Source organism: Limulus polyphemus, unplaced genomic scaffold (genome assembly GCF_000517525.1).
Source record: "Limulus polyphemus unplaced genomic scaffold, Limulus_polyphemus-2.1.2 Scaffold1088, whole genome shotgun sequence".
Classification (NCBI taxonomy): domain Eukaryota; kingdom Metazoa; phylum Arthropoda; class Merostomata; order Xiphosura; family Limulidae; genus Limulus; species Limulus polyphemus.
This window is the reverse complement of record NW_013666698.1, coordinates 276,341-287,752: the sequence shown is the minus strand read 5'-3', so window position 1 is coordinate 287,752 and position 11,412 is coordinate 276,341. Positions and strand designations below refer to the sequence as shown.

The 11,412-nt window shown below is 30.9% G+C and overlaps 1 protein-coding gene across 5 annotated transcripts in view; it reads right to left on the bottom strand.

Annotated features, from left to right (window-relative positions):
- Nucleotides 1–1,635: 1,635 nt before the first annotated feature.
- The window catches only part of LOC106462072 (ATP-dependent RNA helicase DDX55-like), a 162,304-nt gene continuing 152,527 nt past the window's right edge, over nucleotides 1,636–11,412 (bottom strand). For all 5 annotated transcript variants that reach the window (XM_013921956.2, XM_022389208.1, XM_013921957.2 and 2 more), the window contains one exon: nucleotides 1,636–1,775. In XM_013921956.2, the coding sequence (XP_013777410.1) occupies nucleotides 1,737–1,775 (39 nt within the window). In that variant the 3' untranslated portion in view covers nucleotides 1,636–1,736. The remainder of the gene's footprint in view (nucleotides 1,776–11,412) is intronic.

Below are 11,412 nucleotides of genomic sequence, written 5' to 3'. Positions count from 1 at the left end.
CAAATATCTTTTCTTGAATTATGAATAACATGAATGGATTGAAATATTTAATTAAATTACCTCAAAATAAACCTTCATTTCAATGCAATATTGAAATTAGCTTGAATTCTTCATAAACTCTGAATAGTGGGTGACCCAATGGGTCACAGGTGGTCTAGTATGATCTAAAAATCTTTTCACTCAAGACACTGTTCTTGAAGCAATAAATGCTGCCCTGGAATGTTACCAAAATTATTCTAATCCTCATTTTTGCCTAAACACCAACACCACAAGAGAATTGTTTCTCTTTGCCACTAAATCTTCTACTTTCTAAATTAAAGGTATGAATTACATCTAAACTGAAGGTCTAAGTATGGGAAATCCAATATATTTATATGAATTCAAGACATTGCCATCTTAAATTCACTTTACAAACCAATTATTTAGTTTTGATATGTTGATGACATTTTGTAATGTTTTCAAACAAGACCCAAGATTCAAGCACTTTTGAATAATTGACCATTCTTCTTCAAGAGAATAAAGGGTGACATTTTTTCAGCCTTTGATAAATTTAACATTATTCACAGGTTTTTCTCTCATCTAAACCAGATACACCTAAATATAAAATTCACTATGGAAAAAAGTAGTTAATAACAAACTGCCATTTCTAAATATTCTTGTTAAGAAAAGACAAACACGGACTGCTTCCAAACTTCCATATTTTGTAAGAACACTCACACTGAACTTTATGTTCCTTGGAATTCCCTTCACAACTAATGGCAATGCAAAAGCTAAGTATATTAAAAGGTGCTATTCATACATATAAAATCATACGTTCCAACACAGATTGTTTTAAAAAAGAAAATGATAACCTCAGATTTCAGTTTTGTGTACAAAACAATTTCCTTCCCACTACCGTTCATAAAGTAATTGATTCCTTTGAAAATAAGTCATAAATTGACATACAAAATGATTTTTCCAATCAGAGTATAAATTTGACAATTTTTACCTGAAAAAACAAAAAACTTGGTCAGTTGTTATCCAAAATTATATGAATTATGATACTTCAGGCAATGTGTATGCAACTGAATTTAGAGATTGCAAAAACAAGACAAACAGATAGCTTTCTAATAAGTTGTGTGAACATTTAACATCTTTTGAACATGTCTAGGAACAGTCACTCTTTTGATTCTTCTGTGGTAAAAATCCCCAGCAGCAAAGACAAAATTAACAAATGAAAAATAAAAGAAACAAAGCCCTCTTAATAAAAAAACCTAACTTTCTTAACAAATACAAAGGTATTCATTTATATCTATTTTAATTGTTCCATTCTCGCTTGTATATAGAATAAATTTCAATACTTAGATTCAGATGTAAATTTGACAGTTAAATGATGAATTACTTAAATTTGCAACTGCTTAATCACACGCTTGTATATTAGTATTGTTAGATTTTCTCACAAGATTCCTTCATTTTTAAATTAACTTCTGTTGGCCTCAGTTCTTGTATCTCACCTGATGATGCCAGGTAAACCTGGTGAAACATTGTGAATAAAATAAATAAACGTTTTACTACATACAGCTAATAAAAAAAACTTGTACGAGTACCATAAAATGTAAAAAAGGCTAGTTTCTTTCAAGACAAAATTACTGAATATAGTAATGAAAGGTTTTTATTATTATTATTTCTATATATATAAACAGTTTACTAATCATACAAAGAGAACAGTTTTATCAGGTGATTCCAAAGAATTCTTTTTAACAGTCAAACTGGGTTTCAAATGCTTCTTTACTTATCTGCAAAACAAAACACACAGTTACAAAAAATATCTTAAATCTTACAAAATATTAATATTTTCAACATGTATCCATGCACAATTAACCTCAATACATCTAGACATTGCACATGATAATGAAGTTGTCATGCTAAGAAATTGGTGACTCCAGTGATAAGTTAGCATGACAACTTCACCATTAAAGCCAATATCAACATGAAATTTAGCACACTTGTTGATATTACACTATTCCATAGCTTGAATTTTTTAATATTCAAAGGTCTATACCAATTGTCTTGTTATGAGTCTAATTACCACTAACAAAGGCATTGATCAAAATTAATTGCCTGTAGGTTGTTAGCATTGCATAAAATTTGCAAAGTTTTTAATTCAAGCTGTGAGGATGTTCACAAAAAGCATGTGTATAAATTTTCATGTTTTTATCATTCCTAAGTAAAGTTATGATGTTCAAACAGTTTATGTTATGTATTTTTTTTATCCCTGCTATATTAATTATACATACGATATGTATCACTGAAAGTGTACTTTTAGAGGTTGTGACATCATACTTTTGTTTTGTGTTCAACTTGAAGGTTATAAGAAGTGTTTAACAGTGTTTCCTCAGCATGTAAATTTGCCCAGTTTTAAGGGACAGTGCTATCTTGAGTTTTAAAAATCAACATTGTAAATTCTATTCTTATACTCTGAACAGATTTGCACAACCATTTACACAGAATAGTATATACTGTGTTCTTTAATTGCATTAATGTTAACCATATTCATTATTTTAAAGTATCAAAAAACCTCATATCAAATTGAGTGATGTTTCAACTATAGCAATTATCCTTCTCAGTCAAACAACAGATGTTTTAGGTTTTCAGTTATAGAAGAAAGTGAACTTTTTTAACTGACCCATTATTCAGGTTACTAAGTTCCATTAAATTCTACAGATTCATTTAAGAGCAGCATAATATGCAAAAAAGAAATTATACGATCTTGTCACAATATAAAGTCCTCAAGTTCATGTAAGTGTATGAACAGTGTTAATTGAACTTTTCAAACTACAGACTTTTCATCTATTTGAAATATACTACTGTAAACTTGATAATCAGTACAAGTAACTTCAGTGTTAAACACTACTTCTTAAACACACAGTAAATAATATGTCTGTCTGCTAAATGATGTTACAATAGACTAAAATAAAAAGGAAAATACAATTAACTTACTTTGTTACTTAAAAGCTTTTTGAATAAAGGGTAGTACAACAGGTAGCTGAAGATAACTTTCTGTACTTTATATAAGGTTTTACTGAAGAGAGAAGGCTACAACAAGTATCTGTACGTGACTTATAAGTTTAATCTTTTAACTAAACGTTTATCGTGATATACTTTTCACAAAGTTTCAGTGGAATAAAAGAGTACTTAGACCTCATTCTCTCATAACTTTATCACATCACAACATGACTCATGATTCTCTTTCTGAAATATATAAGAACCTGTCGGGTACCTCTTCATGACTTTTGATAATGTATGCGTATCTTTACAAAATTTTGCAGATTATTAGTAAACATTACAAGGCTTTGGTATGCAAAATATCATATTTTTTTAATTAAGTTTAAACATTTCTTAATTAATATTTTTATTGTTCCTTTTTTCTTTTTAAATGTTGACTATCCAACATGCAAAGTAATTTTGATCTTCAGATTAAAAATGCTTTTATGCATCAGAACATTTTCAAATTTCACATGCCAAATCTTTATAACCTTCAGATAATTATCAAATGCTTTTTTAGAAAAAAACTTGATATTTTATCTGTTATTTTCATTATTGTATCTCTGTACAGGTTGGGTCGATTTGATCGACCTCATAACCATCATAAAAAATTATGAAATAAATATAAATTGTGCTTTTTTCATTCTAGAATTACTACAAATGATAATATAAAAATGCAAATGTTTAGTCTAAATACCTCAAATCTCATAACATTATATATTTATTATATTGACTTTTCAGCTATGCCTAATTAACATTACAGAAGTTGCAATGACGCAGTGCACGTGCACTCATGTTACTGTATCCAAAATATAAAAATGGCCCTTACATAGTGACCTGTCATGGTTTTGTTTTTAGTGGACTAGTATTTTGTAAAATACAGTCACATTTCAGTTATAAAACATTATATATGTATATACATTGTTACAAATAAGTTCTTAAATTTCAGTTATTTTTCTTAAAACATAGAACGGTAAATAAAGAAGTATAGCAAACAATTATCTCTTCTAGTTACAAACTTTGTACTCTTTTGCTGCTTGCTGTAGGTTGCTAAGCCTTATCAAATGTTGCACATGGAGGATGTGAAACAATATTTTTTTAGGTTTTATATATACATTTTAAAATAACCAAAAAATCATATATCAATACCATAGAATTTCACTGTAATATATCAAGCTTAGCTGTATTTGGGTCTAAAAAAAAAATGAAATTTCAAACCCACTAAAGTCTAACCTAACTGCTTGGGTTCTAACATAAAAAGAACAAATTTGCCACCTGAATACTTCAAATTGGCTGAGAAAGTCACTAGGGGGGCATTCTGAGCTTTCAATTTGTTATTCACACGTCATAGATAGAAGCAGGTGTACACCAGTGTTTCCAAAAATGGAAAGAGATGGGCAGGGCCACTGTGTTTGATTCAGTATATGTAGCGATATCTCAGCAAATAGAAAAGATAGGAGGTTCCTACTTTAGATTCTAGCTTGTCAACATCAATAATTTGAGTTCCTATTTCGTAATAAACTATAGACTTTGTATTTGAACATCACAAACATCTAATTTGAACCAATACTGCATTCAACATACCACATGACATACAAAAATCAATATTCAGGAATTTTTCAAAGACTTACTATAAAATTAAGCAATTAAGTAAAATTTGAATCATATTCTACAATTTGATACCAAACTTACTGACATACATTCATAAAATAGTAATTCAATAAAATTTTTAATGTGAGTCAACAAACATGCTGACATGACCTTTGACCCATTTCAATAGGGTGAAGAAACCTAGACCTATGAGCATAGCCAATGACCATCTTTATCCAGGGAGGAATAGATGATTTGGATGAGCTGACAAATCCATCTAGTAAGCACAGAAGACAAGAGATCCTTGAGAGGAGAGGAGTCCCATGGCAAAAATAACTTATTGTGGGAACCCCAAAATGGAGCCATCCATGCCAAGTAACACTTGACCACTCAAATTAAAAAGCAATCAGCGTTAGTACAACCATAGAGAGCCAGGATTGATGGAAGACATATGGAAGAAAAGGTATGATCTCCCTACCAAGCCACTCAAGGCTTAAGAAGAAATGAGCAGTCAAGGAATAAAATCAGGAAAATCTGTGAAACAAAGTAAGGGAAGTATCCATCCATAAAGATCAGATCTAGGATGACCATAAAGAGAAGGAAATAGGTTTTAGCACAGAAATGGTATAAGGAGCAACTGATCAAGGATTAAATGGGACCTGGGTAAGAACCTGTAGAACTACATTATAGTTCCAGTTGGGCAAAGCACTGGATGATGGGGAAAATGAATTAGGAAGGACCAGAACAAAGTGGAAAGGACAAGGAAGGAAATGACAGATTCATAGCAAAAAATGTAGAAGGTAGTCAACAAAGTTATTCAATAGCCCGTGATGGTACAAATCGAAACTCGTTGGTCCAACGACCAGGTAAAAAAAAAACCTAAGGCAACAACAGGATGGTCTGGAGGTAGAGACTTGGAAAATTTAACCAGCCAATAAAAACAAGCCACCTTTTGGAGGAGAAGTAATGTGGTCAAGAAGAATTCCTCCCAAGAAGAGGCGTGGAAAAGCCAGTTGTCCATATCATAATGGAAATGAAGTCCAAGACTGTGGAAGTAGCAAGCAAATGCTCTCATGAGTTGGTTCAAGACATAAGGAACCAAAACAATGAAAAAGGGGAGAGCTCAAAACTGTTACACCTGATCCTAGTGAACAAAATGAGAGAAATGACAAGATGACAGGGCAATAGGAATATACAGTTATCTGACACTTTGATCTTTAAAGGACCACAAGACAGTGATTATGAGAGGAAGGATTGATGACAGGATGCCAACAATCTTGTCTTTTTTTTTGAGGGCAAGAAAAAATATGAGAATAAAACTCTGGAGAGGGCAAAGAATTCTCTCAATGGCTCTAATGTTTGAAACATCTGATACCTCAACCTCAAAAAGCTGAAGAGGCTTAGGATCAAAACAACGAAAAGTAAAAGATAAAAGAGGTGAAAGTGATGATAAGTGAGGAGAAAAGATGTGTATAAGTACCTGAATGAATAGATGTGCTCCTATAGGGCCAGAGCTGAATGGGTAGAAAAAAGAGGGAGTCACCAATCGAGTGGGATGAGGGATGGCACGAAGCAGTAGAGGAATGAGAAATGGGAAAGAGAGAAGTGGGGGTTTCATGGGATTGAGGAAAGGGCATAGACTCATGAGGTTGTGAGAGATGAGAAACCAAGTAGGACTTATGTCACAGTGTTAGAAATACCCCTGAAAACTTCATGGATAAGAAAAGAGCCAGAGTGGGAAAGACGAATGGAAGAGAGAAGAGCATCATGTACCAGAAGGTCCCAACAATAGACAAACCAAGTAAATAGGGACAAGGCAGGACACAAAAAAGCTGAATAAAGTTATCCTCCTCATTGTTAAATTCAGAAAGAGGAAAACATATTTTAAAGATAGGGATGGGGAGATGAAGCAAAGAAGGCAACAGAGCCCATGACATAATGAACTATGGTAGTAACATCTCCCACAATCAATAAGCCTCCAATGGCCACAAACAAAGTATCAACTTAGCCAGAACCTTGGGAGGAAATAGTAGTCACTGTCAGTTGAGAATTATGTTTTTTGTAACAATTCTGCAGATGATTTTTTTTGGTTTATTAGTTATTAGTGGCAGTGTAGCCTAATCAAAGTTAAAATGAACTAAAAAGAAACCAAAGAAAATGAACACTTTAAAGGTAGCATAAGCCTCACAAAATTGGTTAAGGTTAAACTTAAAGAAATGCTTCCATTAAAGACAGTGCCAAAGATAAGAATAAAGTTAATTTCAAATGCAAGTTCTATGGGGATCTACTGTGCATGGAAGATGTTTCATCATCCTATTTATAGAGGGCTATGGTCCATGATGATTACATCTTACACTAGTGCAGTTCACTTTATAACACATATCTTAGGTGGGAGATAGCTCAAGGCTAGTGGCATGTGCAAAATTACAAAGGCAGATACATGAGTAATAGCAACATCTTCTAAAGATACTTTGTAGCTGGAATTTAAGAATCAAGTTGTAAATGGAGATACTAAAAGTTACTCTATTATGAAGATTAAGGTATTTGAACAGTTGAAAATCAAATATAATCATGGTTCTGCCTTTAAGAGTTTTGTATTTATGTATTAATGTGAATGTTTGGGTGTATTTATTTCATACAAATATAAAACTTGCATATTTTTGCTCAGTTGATATCAATATACTGATATATCGAAACTTTCAGCAGTAAAGTGAAACCTGAGAAACTTTAGTTAGAACATAATGCAGTTATATGCAATTCTTAATTATCCTGATTATTTGCATAGTTAATTGTCCTTCTGCAGACTTACAATGCTAGAAATCAGGTTTTGATACTTGTGGTGGGTAGAGCACAGATATTCCACTGTGTAGCTTTGTGCATAATTACAAACAAACAAACAATAATTGTCCTATTCTTTCATGATGTAATTTTAAGAGGGTGGTTACTTTTCATTATGAACATCTGTAAATAAAAAAATAACTACATCAGAGTTATTTCCCTCATATTTTTAATATCCATAAACTCATTCTGTCTAGTTTACTGGAGTATCATGTACTAACAATAATATAACACATCTTAAAAGGTTAATCCAACCTCTCGTAAATAACAATGAGAAATATTAAACATTCAATAAATTCCTACATTAAGAACTCTTGCTTCTGCATGATTTCTGGATGAAATTTCCTTGTTTGACTTTTATCCTTGAAGATCAATTTTACCTTATATTTCTAAAAAATGTTTCTTAAAATATTAAGCCATATATTAAGCTTCTATCAGCAAAAGTTTCAAAGTTGGAATGCTTTTTTTAATGTCATAAAACTACCCCAAAACTGTAAGAACAGTATCACTTTACATATATATATATATATATATGGTTAATAAGGGACCTGTTGGTCAATCTAAGACATCCCCTCCATTAACTATACAATATTAAAGTAAAAATAAAACACCCAAAGCCAGCCCTTTTTCATCTATATATTTATCAATGATTGCTTTAAACTCCCTTAAATTAACTGCATCTACCACACAAATATAATGGTCTTAGCTGAAGATAACTCCTACCCTTCCAAGATATGCACTTGTGTCCCCTAGCTCTACAATTCTCATCATTAAGTATGAAAAACTGCTTTGTTCATTATTTCAAAGGTGGTGTTGATATAAAGAAAATGAAGAAAATACTTCACAGGAACTACACACAATTACGACTTAATTGTATCTTTAAAACGTAAAACAGACCAAGAACCATAATTCCCACTAAAAACAAAACTGACTTTATGCAGAAATCTCTATACATGACCAAGTTGTAAACTTGAGTATATTGGTTCTACTGCCATAAGGCTTCAGCAGAGGTACAAAGGACATTGGAAGTTAAAAACTGTATCTCATTAGCATCAGCAAACAAATGTTGGAGTGCTGTGATATTCAACTATTCAATTATTTCAGAAGACAGTAATGAAAGTGACCTATCTGGAAACAATCACCATTTTACTTAAAAAACAATTGCTTAACAACAGAAAAAGGACTTTACTTATGAAATTTATGTTCTACAAATAGTTATAAATGCTGTGCTAATATATGGAAATTCAATATATAATAAATAAAAATACTTTTTTTGCTCAATGGAAGTTGCTTAGATGTATATACAAATTAGGTGACTATTTCTTGTATTCTCTGATCTATTCATAATTTATTAAGTTGTAGTGTATCATTAGAGCAGTTAATAAGGTTTACTTTTAAAGTGTTCTTAGATAAAATGTTATTTAGGTCACATAAATGGAAAAGATTGGCCATTAAAGCAACACAACAATCACACATGCAATTATATTATATACATCTTTAAGTAGATGTCAAAACAGCCTAAATCAATTAGAGTATTAAGCCTTTCAAAAAATGTTGTTTAAACTTTATTTGCACACATGCAGTCATGAAAAAGGTGATGTTTTGATAAGTAACTTGCAGCTTCTGTACACTAAAGAGACTTGTTTAACAGTGGGTGAGGTTTCAAACTGCAAGTTATCACACATGCTAACATTAGAAAGTAAGATGTTTGAAATACTGTTTACTCCAACAGCATCATAACCACTTTTCTTGTTCTCAGCTTCTCAAATGATTCCTATATGCTGATTTACTGTTTTAAATGACTATATACAATACTTTGCTGGCTATAATGTTCTAAAATTAACTAGCTTGAATTTATCACTTGTTTTGATTGATCTCTTTTTTTTTAATTTCACAAAAACAATAAACATGCATACATACGTTTAGTGTATTTAAAAACTTGTTCTACTACCATGTTAAATAGTACAAAATATTTGGGTGTAAAACTTTAGTTATTAGTCCATTGTTGCTCAATTCAGTGCATGATTGTATATCCATAAATTGTTGAATTAAAACATTAAGAAATCCTATTTGACATGTTTTTAAAGAAACATATTTTCTTCTGCTCCTGAAAAATATATCACTTTTTACAAAAAAAAAAGCACTGTCAATATCTTCTGTAAATTCCACTGCAAACATTCAAACTTAAATACCTTTTCAGGTAAAACCAAAACTATAAAATAGTTTATTGTAGAATTACTTGACTAAAAACCAGTTATGCTAAGTTTTTAACAAAACATCAAGGATGCAAAGATTTTTCCATATTTGGATAACATCATACCATTGCAGTTTCATTCATACCAATGAGCTTCTTATAAATGAAACATACTAAAAAGAAAGGGACACTCCATGTGCATCACAAAATCTAAACTCTGTCGTCCCTACTGTATCACCTGTAACTGTTCAATATTTGTTCTCCCCATATTTTGGTGCAAACAAATTATTTGATATCATTTTGTTTAAACTTATATCAAATATTAATCCCACTCATTATTAACAAATTAACTTATGTTGAAGGCAACTAAGAAAAGTCATCTGTTTAATATGAATATTAAATCATTTAATGCTTGCATTCCTTTCAAAGAAGTGATTAAGACTTCAAAACATATTTCTAATCAAGATCCAATTTTAGAACCTATTATGTATACACTTTTTCAATTTCTCATTGGCTTTCATTTGAACAAAAATTACTACAAACACATGTTTGGAGTTTCCACAAGAACTAAAACAAGAATAACTTTTCCCATTTTATTAGTAAAATAAAGTCACTTTTCTTAATAAGAAAATTATACTAATACTGAGCCACAGACAAAACAATGAACTATTAGGTATAACAGCTGAATCAAGAGCTGAACCAAAAAAATGCTTATACATCTCTTCATCGCATACGACCTTCAATACATTGTATATAACTTCCAACTCATAATTTTCAATTTTGATGCTTTTTAAGGAAAGAAAATGTATTAGCTATAGGAGAACATTAAAAAGACACTAATTCATAGATTAATAGCTGCTTATGGTATCTAATGTTTTGGTTGTTTGTGGTTTTTATATGAATAACCATGCAATTGTTTAACCCTTTCAAGATGGTTCACAGGTGAAAGGCCATGTTTGTTGACTCGCATTCAAAATTGTATTAAACTACTATTTCATGAATTTATGTCAATAAGTTTGGTATCAAACTGTAGATTATAATTCAAATTTTAGAAATATATATTACTCAATTTGTTAATTTAAAAGTAAATATTAAAAACCCATATAAACATCGATTTTTGTGTGTCATGGTATTTTGAATGCAGCACTGGTTCAAATTAAATGCTTGTGAAGTCAAAATACTAAGTCTATAGTTCCATACGAATTAGAAACTCAAATTACCAATACTGACAAGCTAGAATATAAAATAAGAACATCTTATCTTTTCTATTTGCTAAGATATTGCTCATGTAATAAATCAAACAGTGGCACCCTGCTCACCTCTTTCCATTTTTGGAAACACTCCCTTATATACACTTACTTCTATACATGACATGAATAACCAATCAGAAGCTCAGAATGTCCCCCTAGTAGTTTTCTCAGCCTTTCTAACCTTCCTTCCATCATTTTATTCTTTTGAATCAAGATTTCAATGAGGTAGGTTTTGTCTCTAGTCTGCTCGAAATTTCATATTCTTTAGACCCATATACAGCTTAGTTACTAAGTTTGATAAATTATAATGGAATTCTATGGTATTGATGTAGTAATTTATGATTTTTTTAGTTATTCAAAAGTATATATAAAACCCAGTAAAAAATGTTTTGTTTCATATCCTCCACGTGCAAAACTTTTAAAGGCTTAGCTTTACTTCTTTATTTACTGTTCTATGTTTTAGGAAAAATAACTTTGAGAACTTATTTCAAAATAGCAATAATCTATATATACATA